Below are 20,661 nucleotides of genomic sequence, written 5' to 3' on the forward strand. Positions count from 1 at the left end.
TCCCATGGACTGTACAGAATGCTGGAGTGGGTAGCCGTTCCCTTCTCCAAGGGACTCTTCCCAACCCAGGGATCGAGTCCAGGTCTCCTGCATTGCAGGCAGATTCTTTACCAGCTAAGCCACCAGGGAAGCCTTACCTCCTCTGATTTCTGGATAAAATGGTATGTGCAAACCACAGTACTACTTCTACAGCACTGGGGACTTCTCAGCAAGTTTCACAAGCTCTGCGGGGAGGCTCTGCCTGTCCCTCACTGTTAACCACAGGAGGGAGAGACCGGGTGCTCCTGCAGTATCCCAGTGTGGGCCTCCTGTTTACAAAGTGAGCATGGCGATTTCCGGCTTCTGATGGCTAAATCCCCTCTTCCTCTTGTTCTCAGGTCTGGGACCAGTCTTCAGTATAAATCTCAGCCAGAAAAACCAACTCCTCATGTTGATCTGCAGGAAAACACCAAACACTATGGAACTCTGCTGAAGGGGACCCCAGCGCCCATCTGCTCAGCCAGCCCCTGGCGCAGCTGGACCCAGGCCTGCCTCAGCACGGACTCCCTGCAGCCAGGAGGGGCAGGGGGCTGGGGCTCCTGGGAGCTGCCGGCACCTCCCTGCAGCCGCCCTCTTTGCACTTTGTTACTCTTTCAGAGCGTTCATAAACTTTTGTACCTAGCTCTAGCCTGTACCAGTTCATCACAGGAAACCAACCTGGGGCTAACTACAACTACAGCGTGGTTAGAATCCTAATTAATAGCTACTTTAAGATCTTAGGGTTGGTTGGGTATTTTTGTTTCTTTTTTTTTTTTTTTAAAGACAACAGACTTCTTAATAGATTTGAATAGCACCGTATTTCCTGTTGCAGTCGTTCGTAGCGAGGTCACGCCATCAGGTCTCTGCTACTGAAACGTACGTAGACGAGCCCCTGCCGTCGGCCAGCCTCCCGCCCTCGCCTCAGTCCGTCCTTGTCCAGTCTGTCCTCACAGGCGGCCCTGTCTCACCTGGGGCGACGTCTTAGCCAAATGTTTACCGTCCTCATTGCCTTTTAAGGCCTTGATGACTTCCCCCCCGCCCTCCCACCAGCTGAGAATGTACAGAGGTCATCAGGCCTTGCTTGGAGGCAGTGACTTGGGGCCAAGGGACCTCGAGGAGTTTTCCCTCCCTGCCCCTCAGCGTCATCCCTGGCCTGCTGTCCCTGCTTTCCACGTCGCTTTGGCCAGGAAAGCATGTACTGGACTTGCTCTGAGCCCAGCCCCGAGAGGGCCCTGGGTCCAGGGGCACTCACATCCTGTCCATGACGGTGTGCTGTTCCCGCCTCCCTGGGGTGGGAAGAGATGCCGGAGCTCTGCATGGCGGTTCACTGCATGCGCTGCCCCCCCGCCCCGACCTGGCTGCCCACCTTGGGTTGCTCTGCTGATGCACTAGGTCCATCCATCCCATAGCTCCCGCCAAACCGAGACCCTCTGGGACTTGCCAACTCACCGGCCACAAGCTGCAGTCTGTAGCACTGAACAAACGAAAACCAAACGCTCAAGCCTTACGACCAGAGAAGGATTTCAGCAAACCACACCTCACACTTGCACATCTCCCTGCCGACTCCCTCGCGGATGACTGTGTTCACACACAACCCAGCAGGTTCTGCCCCACGAAAACTGTGACTCCCCCGACAAGCCTCTCCCTAGGGCTAGACTAAAACCAGGACGTTGGAGAAAGAAACCGCCCTCAACTCGCCCACCCCGGCTGGGCGGGGAAACCCTCCCTTAGGTGCCCCCTTTCTCTCCTCCGGCGGTGTGAGGTTCCTGGCAACTGGTTAAAGAACCAACCAGAGGCTTCGCTGTTGGCAAGCTAACTAGCGGCCTTATTTCTGCCTTTAATCTCCCACCAGGCCTCTCTTGCTTCTCCACGCCTCGAACTACCAAGGCACATCCTAGGTAGGCTGACAGATAGACCTGTTCCCACTGCAGCCAGTGAACATGACCGCGTTTCAATCCCCCGTCCATGGTTCAGCTCACTTTCCAGATTGCAACCTGGCCCGAGTCCCAGCTCCTTCCTGCTCGTCCCTTAACCGAAGTGCTTTCTTGTCTGAAATGCCCACGGCCCTTCCTCCGTGTTGTCGCATCCTTGGCCAGTGTCACACTGTCGTGTTCCGTGTGTCGCTCTGTCTTCGGGGTCAGATGGCATCCCTTCCCTTTTCCAGGGCAGATCTGACTGAATGTTTGCTGAAGATTTTTTGTCTCTTGGTCCACAAGTATTTGGAGAGGTCACTGGAAATGGTGTTCAGTCTTGGCATTTCATTTAGGATCTCCATAAGAAATGGGCTTCTTAGCCCTCAAAGTGTATATCGTGTGTCTCATTTGTGAAATGCTTCCTGCTATAGAACTAGCTCAAAGACTGTACATATTTACAAGAAACTTTATATTCGTAAAAAAAAAAAAGGAAATTGAATTGGTTTCTACTTTTTTATTGTAAAAGGTGCATTTTTCAACTCTTACTTTCGGTTTCAACGGTGGTGGTTGTGGACAGCCATCTTCACTGGAGGGTGGGGAGCTCCGTGTGGCCACCGAGATGCCAGCAGGAAATATAGTTAAAACGAAACTGCAGTCAAAAGCTTATTAGCATAAGTAAGATTCTAGGTCTCCAAAAGTACAGGCTTTTTCTTCATTACCTTTTTTATTCAGAAAGAGGAAAAGATCACAAGATCCACCTTGAAAGGAATGAACTCTCTTGAATAAATAGTCAAATAAAGCAATGATCTAAAATGTTCGCTTTAGTGCACGACCTCTTCTTAAAGACAGTGTGTAAAACTCCGAAGTATCGCCGCTGTCAGCCTGAGCTTGTGAGCATGGCATGGTGCCGTCTTTCCTTTCGAGGATGCTTCTTCAGGGGCTGGGGGGTGGTGTGTGTGTGGAGAGCCACACAGGGTTAGAGCAGACCACACTCCTGGAATTGACACGCAGGCGAAGTTCTCTTCCAGAAGTGTGGTGTTTGGGCATTACTTCCAATGAATCATGAACTGGCTATTAAGGTCACAGTATAGGACTGCAGAACTGGAAAGCTCCTTAAGGCAGTCAGGCCACTTTGAAAGGATTACTGGGGAATGGATGACCCAGCTCTCCTATAATGTAGTTAATAAAAACAAACAACAACAACAGGTCACCTTTCATTTCAGTTCTTATCCATTACGATAAAGTCACAGGGATTTCCTTGGAGGGAGGAATTCGGATCTAGGTAATTTAAAATGTAAATTCTTTTAACTATGTAAAGTTCTACAGTCTGCAAGGTAAATTTTTCTAAGATGCTTTAATTTGTTGGTATAAAATTTGTTGAGCTAGACAAGCATTGCTTCTGGCAAATGGTACTTTTCTCGTGGTTCCTGTTACTTTCGGTCTTCAACTTTTATTTTCCAATGAAGTAATCTGACCACAGTCAAATTCTGACTTGCAGGGTTGTGGCTGACATGCCCTGCAACAGGAATTGGGCTTGCAATTCTATTCTATTCCTCCTTTCTGTTTTACCACTGGGGATAAAAATTTGGCACTTCTAAGAATGAAAATTCAGAATGAACAAGTAAAATGTTAGAACCTATCCTCCCTTATAAAATGAGAAGAAGTCCACTGAATACCAAACAGCCATTTTAGTCACTGTCCTGAGGATTCTTGGCATCCACATACCACTTCAGAAACATAAGGTAAATGTGGTGTAGTTCCAAAAGAAATGTGCCATAAAGGTTCTCTGGACCCTAAGCAAGGACCTCAAAGAAACAACCAACAAATTACTCAGCCACACCACAAACTTAGGCCCAGCTGTCCATGTTGCAGTTCCTGCTTAAACACAAAATTGGACGTCACATATTCTGCTCTTAGAACTTAATTTTTATGAGAATAAAGAAGCTGCCTGCAAAGCAAATTTTCTAACTATGAAATTTTAAGGCTCTAGAGACTTAGGCCTAAAAGAGAATGATACACTTACCAGGACAGACGAGCGTTTGTCTTTAGAATCGGGCCTCATGAGTGTGACTTGCGTCAGCAAACATTCATGCAGATTTAAGTATAAAGCAATAATGCTAGGCCTACGAGGGTGGGACTGGCTAAGCTTTACAAACTAGCCTGTTCCAGCAGTTCTAAACTTTACTCACTGGCCCGTTCCAGCAGTTCTAAACTAGGGGTGACTTAGCCCCCTTCCCTTGAGGACACCTGACAGGATCTGTAGACTTTTGATTGTCACAACGGGTTACTTCTGGTGACCTTGTGGGCAGAGGCCAGAGATGCTGCTAAATATCCTACAAAGCACAAGATGGCCCACATGCCCACCTTCCACAAAAACTTCTCAGGCCTAACATATCAATTAGTGCCATGGTTGAGGAAGATTAGCCTATTCTGGCCCAATTTCTTTCTTGGCACTTTAAATATTGCTCATGATGTCTAAAGCATGGAGACTGTGACCCTAGGCACAGTGTTTACACGAGAAAATGTTTTATCACTTGCCTAGTCAAAACGCTGAGGCTTTCATCTTCCGAGGCTGGGGGAGGGCTGAGCAGTAGGAATCTGGAACCGCACATGTGGCTTGACTTTCTCTCTAGGCTGTCAATGATTAACGGAACTCCTGTTGGCCCTGGAGGGACTGTGAGAGGAAAGAACTCTGGAAACGACTTTACTGCTGTATACAACTCAGCATGTGCTTTCAGAGAATCACAAAAAGTGAATACACAGTTGATCCGGGGTACACACAACTGGAGCTATCTCTTGTTCTCACTTGCTGTTGAGTCTCACAGATGACACGGGTGAATTCACTCCCAGCAGGTAGAGACAGCTGGCCTCCTCACTCAGGCTTGGGCCTCTGTCTTCAGGACAGAAAAAGATGAGGTGGCTGTGGGAGCTGAGCTCAGCGGCTGATCCCAGAGACAGGGCACTGGTTCCCTGAGGCTCTGACTCACAGGATCTGTAGACTTTTGATTGTTGCAACTGGGGTTACTTCTGGCGACCTTGTGGGCAGAGGCCAGAGATACTGCTAAATATCCTACAATGCACAAGGTGGCCCACATGCTCACCTTCCACAAAGAATTATCAGGCCTAACATATTAGTGCCATGGTTAAGCAAGATTAGCCAATGGCGACAACTCTTGGAAGGGCCCTTCTGGATGTTTTCACCATTACCTGGGATGACTTGTACATATATTCAGAGCTTCCTATTTCCTCCTAAAGACGATTATAACTGGCATTCCAGAGCAGATGGCTCTAGCTTCTTTTCTTCACTAATCTGCTGATCAAGTGAGGTGCTGAAGGCTGGATGGAGGGCTGAGTGGTCCAGAGACTTGGGTCTTCATCAATTCACTCAAACCGTTTGTAAACACTGGAGGAGGGTCATGATTCAGGAGAACGGAGTTCATGCTCAGAAATGAAATCATGCTCATCTAGAAGTAACTGAGTTAAACAAAATGAAATTGTGCTTTTCTCCAAAATGGTTCAGCCTCTGACCTCAGCCATGTATGGAATCACTTTGATGTTCTGGGTTTTGCAAGTTGGCCCTTGGCATCTTGGAGGGTTCCTAATTGAGCTCAAGGTGCTCATACTTTTTTTCTGACCCCCCGACTTCTTTCCTGTTTGTGGCCATAACCCATTCATGTTGTAAAAGGCTTTGTGGCTCCCAGTGTGAAATGAAAGGAGCCCTAGGGATCACCTAGTGTCTGTCCAACTCCTTCCATTTTTCAGGAGAGGAAACTGGGTTGAGAGAGGTCATATGATCACCCAAGGTCACACAGCTAGTCAGGCAGTGAACTGGATCGACATCCCTATTCTCAGTCTAGTGTCCACACTCTGGGAGGGGACAGTGGGGGAATGGCCGACTCCAAGGTGAAGCCAGGCTGTGACCTGGTCTTACAACTATCATCTACACCTTTAAGTGGAACCAGAGGGAAGGAAAAGGCAAGCCTGGATCCTTTGATCTTTGGTTTCAGTATGTGGACATATGGCTGGTTCTGTTTACCTTGAAATACCCATCAACACATTAGGAATTTAAAGACCTTACCCTGGGCTCTGTAACTTCCTCTGTATAGACATTTCTGGTGGGAAAAATGTATCTCATTCAAAAGCAACTGGAGTTACCCTTTAATTTTAACCGTGTAACCAGTCCTCACCCCTAACAGAGAAAGTGTTACCTGGGTCATAGGACACCTCAATATGGCTTTGCTCCTGTGATTTGGATAAAGCAGGGTATCATGTTCCATCTCCATTAAACAGTCTCCATTACTTTTAGCTTCTTGGGTGTACAAACTTTCATCCAGGTCTGTGGGCAGTCTTCTGGACCACGGGGAACTTCGTTTTGTGTTGTTTTTTAAAGAAAATGGAATGTTTTAGACAAGTGGCTCTGGGGAATGCTGACACCCATTTCCCACTGTTCTGCAGTTTTGCCTACATTCCCCCAACCTGAACAGTCAACTCCTCTGGGGGTCCCCTGGGGCTGCAGGGGAGTCTTACTGGGCTTACTGGCTCTGAATTAGTTTTTCCATTGGATTTCCAGCTTGGCGTCTTCTGAACTTTGTGAGTAGAGCCGATTTGTGGGCTAGATTTTTCAACATGATGTTTCCTCCTGCAGCCTGGAGCTGATGGCTCCCTCTGAGCCCTAACTCAGGGTAGCAACCAGATGCTCTAACCCTTCTTACGGAAAAGGCAGTGCTTTTCTGGGCCATCTCAGGCAGTGAGCTTCCTTTCCAGGTGGCCTGGAAGCCCATGGCTGGGTCCTGCTTCCCGCCACCCACCTTCCCCAGTCACCACCAACAGCGCACCAACACAGCAACAGTTTCTTCAGTTCTGGTGCTTCAGTATATCCCTTTTATACCTATAAGCTTAGTTAGGTATTTTCAGTTATATTTTGAAGATATGTGATCCATAAAAATAAACTCAAAATGGCTCAAAGACCCAAATGTAAGCCGTAACACCATAAAACTAGAAGAGAACACAGGTGAAACATTCTGACATAAATCATAGCAGTATTTCCGTAGGTCAGTCTCCCAAGGCAAAATAAATAAAAGCAAATATAGACAAATGGGACCTAATTAAACTTAAGCTTTTTGCCCAGCAGAGGAAACCATCAAAAAAACAAAAAGACAGCTGGCAGAAGGGGAGAAAACATCTGCAAATGACATAACCAATGAGTTAATTTCCAAAATATACAAACAGCCCATACAACACATATCAAAAAAACAAACAACCCAGTCAAAAACAGGCAGATGACTTGAATAGATGTTTTTTTCCCCAAAGATGACATATGCAAAGATGCTCAACATCGCTAATTATCAGAGAAATGCAAATCCAAACCATAACGAGGTATCACTTCGCACAAGTCAGAATGGCCACCATCAGTAAAAATAACAAATGCTCCAGAGGGTGTGCAGAAATGGGAACCTTCCAACACTGCTGATGGGAATGTAAACTGGTGCAGCCAGTATGGAGAACAGAATGGGGGGCTCATAAAAAAAAAAAAAAATAGAGCTACCACATGATCCAGCAATTCCACTCCTGGGTATATATCCAGAAAAAGACGAAAACACTAATTAGAAAAGAACACGTACCTGTGTTCATACTAGCACTACTTAAAATAGCCACAACATGGAAGCAACCCAAGTGTCCACCAACAGGTGACTGACTTAAGATGAGGGGTGTGTGTGTGTCCCCAGTGGAACATACTAAAACATAAAAACAAATGAAACAGTCATTTGCAGCAACATGGATGGACCTAGAGATTCTTATGGTTAGTGAAATGAGTCAGAAACACAAGTACTATAGGCTACGTGGAACCTAAGAACAATACAAATGAATGCATAGACAAAACAGAAACAGACTCAGACATGGAAAACAAAATTATGGTCACCAAAGAAAGGGGGAAAACCAATTGGGGGTATAGGATTAACAGATACAAACTACTACACAGAAAATAGATGAGCAACAGGTATTTACTGCATAGGATAGGGAACTATACCCAGTGTCTTATAATAATATACAATAAAACACAATCCAGAAAAATACTGAATCACCATACTGTAGACCTGAAACTTAACACAACACTATAAAAGCAACTGTGCATGCATGCTCAGTCATGCCCAACCCTTTGCGACCCTATGGACTGTAACTAGCCAGGCTTCCCTGAGATTCTCCAGGCAAGAATACTGGAGTGGGTTGCCTTTTCCTATTCCAGCGGATCTTCCCGACCCAGGGATCGAACCCAAATCTCTTGTGTCACCTGTATTGGCAGGAGGATTCTTTACTGCTGAGCCACTTGGGAAGCCTATAAAATCAACTATACTTAAATGGGGCTTCCCTGATAGCTCAGTTAGTAAAGAATCCGTGTGCAATGCAGGAGACCCTGGTTTCATACCTGGGTCGGGAGGATCTGCTGAAGAAGGGATAGGCTACCCACTCCAGTATTCTTGGGCTTCTCTTGTGGCTCAGCTGGTAAAGAATCTGCCCATAACGCAGAAGACCTGGGTTCAATCCCTGGGTTGGGAAGTTCCCCTGAAGGGAATGGCTACCCACTGCAGTATTCTGGCCTGGAGAATTCCACAGAATATGCAGTCCATGGGGTCACAAAGAGTCAGACACAACTGAGTGACTTTCACTTTCAATAATTAAAAAAAAAAAATCCAGTTTTGGAAAGAGGATTTTTGCATTATTTCCTCAGCCTACTTATATAACCCCTCCATTCCTTAAATCTAGGGTTCCCACATCACTTGGATATTCAGGGTGAGATGGCTAAGTACCTAGGTAGGGATGTTTTGTAAGCTACTGTCCACCTCAAGTGATCAGATGACCTCGGGGATTCCCTTATGTCCTAAATTTACTTCCATGTTTCCTGATGGCTGGGAAGAAAAGCCTTATTAAAGAGACACTGTAACCTTCCATCTTTTTGGTATACGGGACAGAGGCCCTTCTGGCTGGTGAGAGTAGCTGACTCCAGAACATCCTGTGGTCTTCCAAGCAGAGGGTCATGATCCCAGGCTCCCCTGTCGTGCTTGTTAATGAGCAAGACCTCTGAGCTGGGGATGCTGCCAACTCGGGCAAGCCAGGGACTTTCACTACTGCTTCTCCTCAGCTCCTGCTGTGAGCAGCTCCAAGGGGCTCAACTTTACAGCCTCTTAATAGCCTTCTAACCTGTGTGCAGAACAGGTGGGTCAGGGAAAGGCCCCCAGCCCTGCAGAGAGCCGAGCTGCCCGGCTTCTCATCCTAGAATGCCAAAAGGACGGCACCATTTTCAATGTGTGCCAAGGTGGGAAAAAGACTGAATAGCACTACACCGAATAGACCACGGGGAGAGCACCAGTCTCCTCCAGATGACAGCGTGAAATCAGAGCTTCCCCTAAGTGCACGTCCCTTATCTTTACAAAGCTTTATTGGAACCGGTACATCAGGGTGACAGCTGTCCAGTGCTTTGAAAACAGCGATAAAGAAGGGCACGAGTCCTGGACACCAGGGAGCTGGCTCCTTCGTCTCCCGGCAGGAACACAGGCCGGGTGACAGCTTCTGCTGACCCGGGCACGGGAGCCTCGGTCACAGGCACATCTCCGGCTGTGTAGAGAGGTTTGCTTTGGTCCAAAGGATGTCTTCCTGATACAAAATCAGAAGGCAGCCACGACTGCTAACTTCCTTCCAGAGTAAGCAACACCAGTTGCTGCAGCCCTCTTTGCTGAGGAGGGATCAGGGGTCCCAAGCAAGGTGGCGCAGGGTAGGGCAAGCTGCCTCTCCACAATTTTCTGGGTGATGGTGCCACCTCGTTACGGTTCGCCGAAAAAGCCGGACACCCTTCTGGCTAGCAGTGGTCAGTCCACAGGATCACCCAGCTTAAAGGAGGAATCCAGCCATGGTTTTCTGAGTCTGTTCTGAGAACAGATTATTGCTGAGCACAGGTCACATGACTGAGTCTAGTTGGGGTGATTTAAAAATTGCCCTAAGGCTGTATAGTCAGCCACTGCTGGTTTAAAAAAACAAAAACCACTTGATGCGCATAAGCGTAAGAAACAATTGTAAAACTTCATCTGGAAATCAGACAAGGTCTAATTTCTACAGAAATCACGCCTCCCTGCAGCAGGAGTGGAGGACGAGCTATTGCTTGATTTCAGGAGACAGGCAAGGACCAGCACCCACTTGCTGGCGGGTTTGCGGCCAGGCCTTGGCAGGGACACGTCAACACCAACACACCACTGATGAGAGATTCTCTGCGGCCTTGGGACCTGCTCCCCAGATTTTCACTAGCACAGCTTTCATCAGCTAGTGTTCATTTTTGGCTTAAGAAAAATCTGCACATTCATGGGGTTTAAAGTCAGGCCTGCACCATCCTTCCCACTGCAGGGTGGGAGCTGCAGACCGTCTGCTCCCCCTACTCCACCCTCAGCCTCGAGGAGCCCCGGGGCTCACAGCCACTGCGTGCTGAGGGCACTGTTACAGACCGAGACGCTTCGGGAGCTGCTGTGTCTGGAACAAACCTTCAGGCAGGTGTAGGGCGGGTATGAAATGCCTTATAAAGAGTGTGAAATGGGAAATTTACAGTCCGTTCCGTCTAGCGAAGAGCATGCATGCGTGGAGCCTGGAGGTGCACGCTGCGCCTGGGCCCCTGGCGGCTCCCGCCTCTTCATATGGGTTTGTATAACAAGGTGGTGACGTATTTTTTCTTGTACCGGTGGGTCGCGCTGAGCACCATCACTCCATCCTGAGGAAGATGGTAGAAATCATCAAAGGCAGGGCTAAGTCAGGATGCTCAGATTTTAGGGAACATGAGAATAATCAAGAGGGCGGCATAAATACAAGTTCCTGGGCCCGGGCCGGAAGCTGCCCTCAGGTAAGGACTTCAGGCCATTCCATCACTGGGGGCGGGGGGCCCTCAGGGCAAGAAACACAAGGGCTCAGATAGTAACAATAGTAACAAACGGGTCCTTACCTTGATGGAGAGTGCATAGAGGTGGTTCAACATGACGTGGTTGGGCTCAGGGAGCAAAGCTGGATCACACTGCGGGGGAGCAAAAGCAGACATGTGCACTTAGGATCTAGAAATCATGAAGATTCTCCTATGTTTCATGGGACTGGATTACAAAGGAAAGGAGGTAGGCTCTCAGGCCCCTTTCTAAGTCAGGCAGTGAAAGGGGAGTGAGGGGTGACTAAGTGGAGCTCTTGGGGAGCCTGCTGGGCACACCAGTGTGCGTCTCTGATCAGGCTTCATCTTGGTCTCTAGAGCGTGGGCCATGGCTCTGCCCTCTTGTTGGAGCAGAAAGAAAACTGCACTGTAGTTGCTTTTAAGGAAAGCTGGAAAATAAAAACTACACTCCAGGCTCCTGAGCACTGGGTTGCAAGTCTCTGAGGCTCAGACGGTGAGCCTGAAGAAAGCACTGGGTGACTGGGGGTGGGGAAGATGCACTATTGCTTCACACAAGCTCATATACTGGACCTAAAATGTTGCCACATCTTCCTATTTTTAAAGAGAAGTCAGAATCCAGGGTATTTTCAACGTACACGCCCCAGTTTTATAAATGCTAAAGTACCTGACAAAAGCTGGCTCAGCTATCAGATGTGTGCATGGGGCTGCTCTCCACACAGGGTGGGGTGGGACCTGGTGCCCAAGGACAGTGAGCCCTCGGGGAATAGCCATGATCGCTGCAGCAGATGCCGGCACGTGTAGGCCTCCAAGTCCTGCACCTTAGCACACGTGCACCCTCTCTGTGTGGCACCCAGAACAGCAGCATGATTCAGGCATGTGTGTTTTAGGTGGTGGCTTGGACCAAGCAGAACAACTAGATTCCCAAGAATTATGGCTACGCTGCTCAGTCCAGAGCTGGGGAAACCAGGCAGTTCAGGTTAAATGGGATGGAAAGTTAGGGTGCTCTTAACTTTAACAAAGTGCTCTTCAGGATCTAGGAGAAGGCATGCTTCTTTTCAGCAGTAACATCAATTACCAGGGGCCATATGCATTACCCACAGACCCCAAATTTTGATCCAGGAACAATGATGCTTCTGAAAGCAATTTGGTGATTAAAACAAGATTCTAAAATTTAAGGGCCAGAGGAAGAATTCCATCATCACGTAGCTTACTGAGAAGAGGGGGTTACATATTTTTGTCATGAAATTAAAAAGGAACGGGGCTCAGGCTAGATGGGGGTGGAACACAAGAGGAAGAGCTCAGAAAGGCAGTGTGGGACAGGGAGGCAGCGTCCGTTCTGAGAGCATTTTGTGAGCAACCCTTTCCCATATCAGAGGTGGACCTGGCATGAACACTGATGGGCAACACTAAACATTTTCACCAGCTGCTTTGCCAGAGGTGGTCAGAGGGGAGTGGCGGAATGTAACCATGGAGGATGGCCTGGGAAACGTCTGGGTAATACTCACGGAAATGCCCGTGTCCTTGTTTAGGATGACTTGGAGGAGATGCGGTGGGAGGATGGGAGGCGCTTTAAACCGTTCCTCTGGTTTTGAGATGTAGGGCTCCTGATGGTAGGGTCCCGGCGGGGAACTGGACAACTCTGGGGGGAGATGGCCACAGGACATTTACTTGAGAAACTGGAGTTCTGGGTCAGAGTCACAGAAAGCTGTTCACAGTGACCCGACCCGACAGCCACACAGGGTAACACTTCCTCCTCGCTGCAGGTGGGGCCAGCAAACACCTCAAAGAAGCTCAAGGCTTCTAGTGAGGCTTACGTGGCTAGGACCAAGTTAGGAGCGCTGCTAGCCAGAATAAAAACAAAGATAGGCAACCTGTTGACACAGGGGCAAGGGCACATTTCAAAACTAAAACAAGAAGTTGAAAACCTGACCTCTAAAGGCTCTCTGCTTCTACCGCTCTCAGGTTCTTTTCTTTTTTTTTGCATTCCAACTAGTTTTTTTTTTTTTTAATTGTAGTGGTTTTTGCCATACATGGACATGAATCAGCCTCAAGTTCTTTTCAAACTCATGCTCGAGTATATCACTTATACAGATATATTAAGCTTCTAGCCGTGTGGTATTTTGAAAACACAAGCCGCTCACTCAGTGATCTCTGGCCAGCTTGCAGGCACTAAGCTGTGATCCAAAGGACACTGGGATGCATGTGGCCACCTGAGACTTGTGCTGTTCACGTAAAGCTGAGATGGCCTGGCTCCGCCAACTCCTCCCTCGTCGCTTTCCAGGGGACAGACTCCCTTCACACAACCCAGCCCCACCACAGCAGGAAACAGAAAGGCACTGAGGGCAGGAAACTGAGCCATTGGGAATTAATATGTATTTTGAGTAAGGGAGTATCTGAGTATGAGAAGAGCATGGAGAGTCTGAAGCTGGTTTACCACCCCCCACCCCCAGGTGACCTCTACTGCAGAACCCTGACTAAAACCTTTGGTATGTAGCCTAAAATTTCACTTATCAGCAAGTAAAGGTATCTGGGCATTCCCCCAGTTCCCACTTATCTGAGTAAGAAATGACTTCTCTCAAAGATCAATTAGCTATGGAGAGTGGAGAATGCTATTTTTTGATGTCTGAGTCCTGTTCAATGACCTGACTGGTCAGCCACGTGGTCCACCTGCTGGTGAGAGTTCTGAGCTGATAAACAGTGAGAGATCCCGGGGCCAAATCTCTGGGCCCAGGCAGGTAAGGGAAGACTCAACCTTCAAACTGAACTGAACCTGTTTTCTTAGACAGTCAGGCACACTCCTGGGGGATCTCTGCCCCACCTCCCACAGGGGTCCTGGAACTGTGTAAAGCCCTGCTGGAGGGGGCAGAGCATCTGGTGATGACAATGCACATGCCAACACATTCTTCTCCCTGCCTTCACGTGCTGTTTCCAAGTAGTTTCTTCCTGTGGGTCTGGATGGAAAGCAACTTACTGAATGACTGATGACTGGATGACTCTTGGAAGAAGGGCACGTTTTACTAGGACCCTAACCCAGCAGGCTGTGCTGTGTAGCCTGTTTTGTGGTGAGACTCCTCCTCTGAAGGGATTCTGACAAGGTGCAAATGGAATATGCGAGTGACAGCCAAGGTCACTGAGGGGTCCATTTATCACCTGGCAGGCTAAAACTTTCTAGGAGCCCCAAGTGGACAGGCGCCCCCCAGTGCTGGCCCCTCACCAACCCAATGCTACTCTCTAGGGCCTCATGGGTCTGCCGCTGGCAAAAGAGCAAACTCTGGTTCCATTTCCAGTGTCTGCTTTCTGTGGACAAGCAGGCTTGCTAAATCCTAGAGATGACCACCCCCCCCCGCCCCGCCCCCAAATGACTTACTGCTCCCTCAGAGCTAGATTTCAGCAAGTTGGCCAAACACAGAGTTAGAAATTAGTTTTGTGGCTCTTTGGGGAGATATTCATGTCCACTGATTGGGTGGCTCCCGCTCAAGAGGGAGAGGCAAGGTCAAGCGTAATTCAAAATGACACGGCCCCCACCTGCACACACGTGGTATAAAATAACTGCTCATACCAGACACGTCGGAGCACTTTTGGGAATCCACCATTAAAGCATCAAACACTTCAAAGTCAGTTTTCTTCACTTGAATGATGTTGTTGACTGTGCCAAGCTGGCTGGTGACTACTGGCTGGGAAGAGACAGACAGGCAGAAATCATAACGCAAAAGGTCTCCAAAAGTATTCCTTAGAGGATTTAGCATTCCTGGTGGGAAGGCTTCATCTCCTGGCCTGCTCATCCAAGTCAAGGATGCCAACAGGCTGACAGTAGCACTGCTATCTAGCTCAGTCACACACGGGACTTCTACCAGCAAGACAGAGGGACCTGGCAACTGTCTCTGAGGGTAGGCCACGTGCTTGAATTGTGTGGGCAGCCAGAGGACCAAGGGCGGGAGGAAGAGTACCTCGGAAGGGTCGTGTGTCCACTGACCATCCACAAAGAACTTGTACTGATGCTCTCCTTCCGGCAGATCCAGGATGGCTACAAAGTTATTGTGGCTGCAAGAGAAAAAGGAAGCAGAGGGTGCCAACAGGGTGAGCTGTACTCTGAGCTGACTTGCAAAACCAGCCATGGAACAAAACAAAGCTTCCAGGTAAAATCAAGAGTTCAGCCACAGAAGAAATAAACATTTTTTAACCAACTGAGACAATTCATTATAATGATCTCAACACAGAAAAGCTACCAGGAAGTAGCAACATAAGAGCTTTCCTGGAAAACTCACTTTGCCCAAACACCAGGAATCTACATTCCTACCATCAAAAACTCAACAAACAGGCATTTGTCCTCCTGCTATGTGCAAAGTAACGCCTGGCAGTCTGGATGCCAAGGAGGACAGCAACACAAGATAAGCAGCAGGCTGCCTGCCACGTTCTACCCTTTGCCAGTTTGCCCAGCGCAGGACAGGGGATCAACTTCACAGGATGTACAAAGTTCCCTACAGAAACTTGTACAACTACTAACCAAAAAAAGGTTCCAGGAAAACCTCTCGCATTTGACTGTTTTCTTCCCTTGACGGGCATGACTTATAACTGGGCTGAGTGGCTCCCTCCTACGCCATCTGGACTCCTGGAAAAGCAGGCAGCTCCCTGTCAAGAATCAGGCCCAGCCTGGTTCTGTGTGAAACAGAAAGGTGTCTATGAAACAGAAACTCTCATAACCGAGTGATGTTTTCTTCTAAGTGTGTTTTTTGGGTGTGAGATTTTAACCCTGTGAATTATTAAGCATGACTATTTTTCCATTCAGCATCTACTTTATAAAAACATCCTCTTCTGTTCACCCACAGGGATCATTCGGAAACCAGAGCATCCCTGGGTTAAGACAAATATGTGAACATGTCCAGGCGAATACCTTCTTGTGAGGGGAAGTTTACTCCAGTTGTTAAAGGACCCAGACAAGTAAACTTCCTTTCCACCCCCTGTCCATCGAAAAACAGTTGGCCGAGCCTGGGCGGGAGCTTTGTCGTTCACTTCCAGATCATGCTGCCAGGCCAGGAACTCTTCCTTCTCTGGAGCCTAGAAACAGAGCAGTTTACTCAGGAATAGGGAACCATTAGTAATGACCGTCACCTTAATACTGACCGTTCATTCAGAAGAGGCAGCTGTTACTACCCAGGTTTATATTCCAGCCCATTGACTCACCAGCTATACCTCAGTTTTCCCACTTGCAAAATGGAGAGAATAAAAGTAATTCTTAAGGTTGTGAAGCCTGAGACAGTCCATGTAAAATGCTCTGCATAGGGTCAGACCCAGGGTAGGTGCTTCACAATTAATAGCTATTGTTATTGCTGTTATTCAAGGGGTTTACATTAAAACTTGAGAAATGATAAAACTCACTTGGAAGAAGGCAGCAATGAATTTGAGACTAGCTTAATAAATGTCATATTCTTCCCTTAATTAAGCAAGATTTAAAATACATGAAAATTTATCAGGGACAATTTCAGAGCTTTCAACTTGACAACTGGCAGATCCAGGCACTGAGGAAGGGAAAAGCTATCCACTGAGTGCCATCCAGGCGCCACAGAGTAAAAGGTGAGAAAAGATACAGACTGACCCCCATGAAACGATAACTTCCCACACTTCCTGTGTGGGAAGCGCTGTGTAACGGAAGCATTCTGGGATGAGAGAAATAACCACGTTTGACTCTCCGTGAAAGATAGGTAGTTTTGGATCTCGTACATTTTTCCCCAGTCAGGAGCCAGAGTAGGAGTTCTAGGCTGTGACAGACTCTTAAAAGGTCTAAAGCAAGCTTCTAGCACCTTCATTTCAAATACTGCATTCTTTGCTACAGATTAAAGAATAACAGACTGGTGTCACTTTCCACTGAGGGTGTGATAACTAACCACTGCCAAAACGTTGACCTAGTATAGTTAAAAAGAATCCATGACTTTTTTTTTTTTTTTGTATCTAGGCATTTAATCCAATGTGTCTGCTATATCTTTCAGTGACTTCTATGGAAATGAGAGGGGGCGTTATTTAATAACTCTGTACAGATCACTTGTTATGTTAAACATCTCTTGTAAAGAGTTTTAATTCGGCAAAAGAACAGATACTTCTTAAAGAAAAGTAGTTTGATAGTTTGATTCTTATGGTGTCTTTCTTAAACAGCCACCTTTGGGTCAAAATTATTTCCTGGGGAAGAGATATCAAATTGCTGGGAAAAGGATTTCAAAGTTCACTTTGCACACAGCCTCAGGAATGCGACAAACTCAGAAAGCAAGTTGAAATGACAGGCTGGAGGGCTAAGGAAAAGCAGACTCTTCATAGTTAGCCTCAAAGCTAAGCTTCAGGTGAGGAAATAAGATAATAACGTGGTCACCCATTCCAACATCTGAGGAAACACGAGCACAACCGGAATGACCTGCCAGACAATTAGCCTAATGGACAGTGATGATTAACAGGCAGCTAGAAACTAACAGGACTTTGGTGGGAGGAGGGGTATTTGTCATCTTTCCTTAACTGACTCTCCCTTAAGCATTTAGTTCATTTCTTTAGGCTATACCACATACATATCAGTTGCCAGAATCACTGAGTATTCTTGGACTGGGCTCTGTCCCTAGAAACAGACCACAAGAGGTGGTTAGCAGGAGAGTGGCTAGAGCAAAAATCGAGAATTATCTTCAGTTTATTACGAGTTAAAGCAGATAGGAGTAGGACATCTAAGTTTGGCCTGCAAAAATGTTTGCTTTGGCTTGTTTAAAATATTAAGTCATATATTAACAACAGGAGAGAGAAGCTGATTAGCAGTTGGCTGCCTCCTTTAGACTGATGTTTCACTTACTCACTGACCTCCAGAAGTCAAATTACTCTTCTGTGCCTGCTCTCAAGGGTGAACCACAAGTCTTCTGCATAACTAAAGACCTCTGGCAGCTATAGTCAGCTGTTCAACTCTTATGTTCACTTTACACGTGTTCTCTAAAACTGAAAATAAACTGTAAAACTACAACAAAAGGCTCCATCAGCCTACTTAAAAGTGGCGGAAGATTCCTGAGAGCTGTGAAATTAATTATACCTAAGAGAAAAGCAGAGACTGGGGCTCAATTACTGCTAGTGCCACGATCTTAATTAATCAAGAATTTGAGCCTGTCTCAGCGCTGCCTTCTCCTTAATGATGTTAAACGAAGTAAATTCCTTCCCCCTCGGGGAGACTTTCTCATATCAGTAATTAGACACAAGTTACTGAGCTAAGAGGGCTCTTCCACTTCTTAATTAGAAGGAATAGGGCGGGCTGGGGGGGGGGGGGCGGAATCTAGTAGATTTCAACAACAGTTAAGGGGAATCAGATTGTCCCACTCGCCATTACCTTGATTTCCTCAGAGTGAAAGAGGTCGGCGTCCTCGGGACTGTCCATCAGGATCTTGGGCCTGTCTCCATCCTTGGAGCCCCCCGAGCTGTCCCTTCGGGGTGTCTTGTGGCCGCCCTGCCGGTCCAGCGCAGCGCGCTCGCTGCTCGTGTTGCCCATGGCGAGGGTCTACGGGGACACTGGGAAGCGGAAGGGGCCTCACTCCAGGGGAGAGACAAGGGACACCCAGGATCTCCACCAGGACCCTAGGGAAGAGTCAGATCACTAAGTACCAGAGCCCGCAGGCTAAGGTTCGGGGTCGGAATCCTGACTGAGCCGGGACGGCAAGATTGAAGAGGTCTCACAAAGGCGCTTCACCTGCTCAGACAGCCGGCGACGCGAACCCACCTACAACTAAGATAATCCGACAGTCCCCAAACAACTCCCCAACCTCTTAGAAACTTCCGCTTCCGGCACTTCCTCAAAGGGACCCGACCCACAGAGTTGGGGGTGGCTGAGGCTGGAGAAGCGCGCGAGGCCAACTCGACCTCACTTCCGCTTCCGGTCCAGGTCTGCGCACGGGCAAGCTCCCCACACAGTCCCGCGGGGTTCGGAGAGCGCAGTCGCAGTCGGCCGCTCAGGCCAGCACTGGACGAAGCTGCTGACGGCCGGCAGGGGGCGCAGAAGCGCGCAGGCCATCTGGGCTTCGGTCCCGCGCTGGCATGAGTGACAGTGTTATCTTGGTTATCTTTGCTTACTTCCAGTTGATTCTACACTTTACAGCCAAAGGGATCGTCCTAAAGGGTAAATCTAATTAAAAGACTCCTTAAAGCCCTTTAATGCGCTAGCTCTCATGCCTTTGAGTGCCTTAGAATCATGTGGAGTGCCTGTTCAAAATGCATACTCACATGTCCCTAATCTCCTGAAATTATGATTCGGAAGCTCTGGCGTGGGGTCTGCATTTCAATAAGCACTCTAGGTGATTCTGATGCAGGTAGTCTTGTAGGTGTTTGAGAAAATCACAGACCGTTAAGCTCCCTGGAAAAATTTCACGTCCAGTAGCTTGGGTGTTGTAAAATTTTGGAATTATTAGTGTGTTTTCAAAAAATTGAGTGCACAGCCTTTTGATAGGTAATTCTGCATGCTATTTTTAAATCACTTTGAACATCATTCTGCATAAAATGCATTTATTTATTAATTTTGTCTTTTACTATGGCAGGTGCTTCAGCAAGAAGAATGTACATATGTGTGTGTGTGTGTGTGTGTGTGTGTGTGTGTTGTTTTTGCATGTGAGTATCTCAAAATGCTCTGCATTTGCTGGGCCTGAGCGTGCACTTTTTCCATTGAACATGTAGTACCTACATAGTGCTGGACATTGTATGAGGTAAATAGGAAACACAGATGACTAAGATATGGGGAATTTGGCAGTATCTAAAAAAAAAAAAATAAAGGGACTTCCCTGGTGGTCCAGTAGTTAAGAATGTGCCTTGCAATGCAGGAGACTAGGGTTCAATCCCTGGGTCTGGGAACTAAGATCCCACATGCCATGGAGCAACTATTGAACTTGCTCACCTTGGCACCTGTGCACAACTAGAGAGTCCGTGTGCCACAAATGCTGAACCTGCACACCACAACTAGAGAGTCTGTTTGCTACAATGAAAAGATCCTGCCAGTCACAAGGAAGATCCTGTGTGCCACAACTAAGACCTGATGCAATCAAATAAATAATAATAAAAATAAATAAAATATGTACCTTCAAAAAAAATATGTACCTTCATTTTGGTACACAATTTTACTTCTAAGAAATTTCTACAGGAAAACACATGTTAAGATTATATGCAAGCAAGTTCATTGGAGCATTGTTTCTAATGCTATAAAACATTAATTCCAAGATCCCCATTTTATTTTACATTTTAATCTCTCTAAAACGGTGTGTCTTACAGTCAGTGGAATCTTAGATTTGATGAAATAAGGAAATGTGGCTTTGCCACGTAAGAACTGTCACTTGGTTTCCTCTTTTGCGAAATGGGGAATAAAAATAACACCTTATCTCACAGGTTTGCCTTGTGAATTAATTGAGAACATGCAGGAAAAGTGCTCTGCATAGCACCTGACTCTTAGTAAGCAACCAGTAAACATTAGCACTTTTATTAGTATCATTATGCTTGCAAATGGAAAGTTCTGGGAAGATTTACAACATGCTGTTAATACTGGTCCCCTCTTGAGAGAGAACTTGGATTTGGAAACATGAGCAGACAGAAATGGTATTTTCACTTTTTAGATTACTGTTTGAAAATGCTTCTACTGCAAGGATGTATTACTTTTGTAATTTAAGAATATTTTTTAGGACCTTCCCTGATGGTCCAGTGGTTAAAACTCCGTGCTTCCAATGCAGGGGGCCTGGGTTCAATCCCTGGTCAGGGAACTAGATCCCACACGCTGCAAGTAAGGGTTTGCATGTCACAACTAAAGATCCTGAGTGCTGCAACTAAGATGTG

At 47.1% G+C, this 20,661-nt stretch overlaps 2 protein-coding genes across 13 annotated transcripts in view; one reads left to right on the top strand and one right to left on the bottom strand.

Moving 5' to 3' along the window:
- Positions 1–2,748, top strand: part of CIT (citron rho-interacting serine/threonine kinase) — a 176,387-nt gene extending 173,639 nt beyond the window's left edge. For all 11 annotated transcript variants that reach the window (XM_070475252.1, XM_070475253.1, XM_070475254.1 and 8 more), the window contains one exon: positions 378–2,748. In XM_070475252.1, coding sequence (XP_070331353.1) covers positions 378–401 — 24 coding nt within the window. In that variant the 3' untranslated portion in view covers positions 402–2,748. The remainder of the gene's footprint in view (positions 1–377) is intronic.
- Positions 2,749–9,348: 6,600 nt separating this feature from the next.
- On the bottom strand, positions 9,349–18,708 carry PRKAB1 (protein kinase AMP-activated non-catalytic subunit beta 1). 2 transcript variants are annotated; one of them, XM_020899079.2, is made up of 8 exons: positions 18,457–18,708; positions 18,185–18,363; positions 15,734–15,897; positions 14,790–14,883; positions 14,402–14,516; positions 12,348–12,481; positions 10,909–10,977; positions 9,349–10,680 (listed from the first exon to the last, which is right to left on the bottom strand). In XM_020899079.2, exons 2-8 carry the CDS (start codon positions 18,341–18,343, stop codon positions 10,603–10,605), a joined length of 813 nt encoding a protein of 270 aa, XP_020754738.1. In that variant the 5' UTR covers positions 18,344–18,363; positions 18,457–18,708; the 3' UTR covers positions 9,349–10,602. The 2 variants fall into 2 exon arrangements, with proteins under 2 accessions (XP_020754738.1, XP_020754739.1); XM_020899080.2 differs by having other exon boundaries at positions 18,615–18,705.
- Between the last annotated feature and the right edge of the window lie 1,953 nt (positions 18,709–20,661).

Source organism: Odocoileus virginianus, chromosome 12, assembly GCF_023699985.2.
Source record: "Odocoileus virginianus isolate 20LAN1187 ecotype Illinois chromosome 12, Ovbor_1.2, whole genome shotgun sequence".
NCBI classification, from domain to species: domain Eukaryota; kingdom Metazoa; phylum Chordata; class Mammalia; order Artiodactyla; family Cervidae; genus Odocoileus; species Odocoileus virginianus.

Bases quoted from the DNA above. Each gene is read 5' to 3' on its own strand.
- PRKAB1 (XM_020899079.2), bottom strand. From the start codon at position 18,343: ATGGGCAACACGAGCAGCGAGCGCGCTGCGCTGGACCGGCAGGGCGGC. The intron at 14,517-14,789 runs GTACTCTTCCTC...GTCTCTTCCCAG, and splicing joins GGACACACGACCCTTCCGAG to CCAGTAGTCACCAGCCAGCT. The intron at 12,482-14,401 runs GTATGAGCAGTT...ATCTCCCCCCAG, and splicing joins AAAGTGCTCCGACGTGTCTG to AGTTGTCCAGTTCCCCGCCG.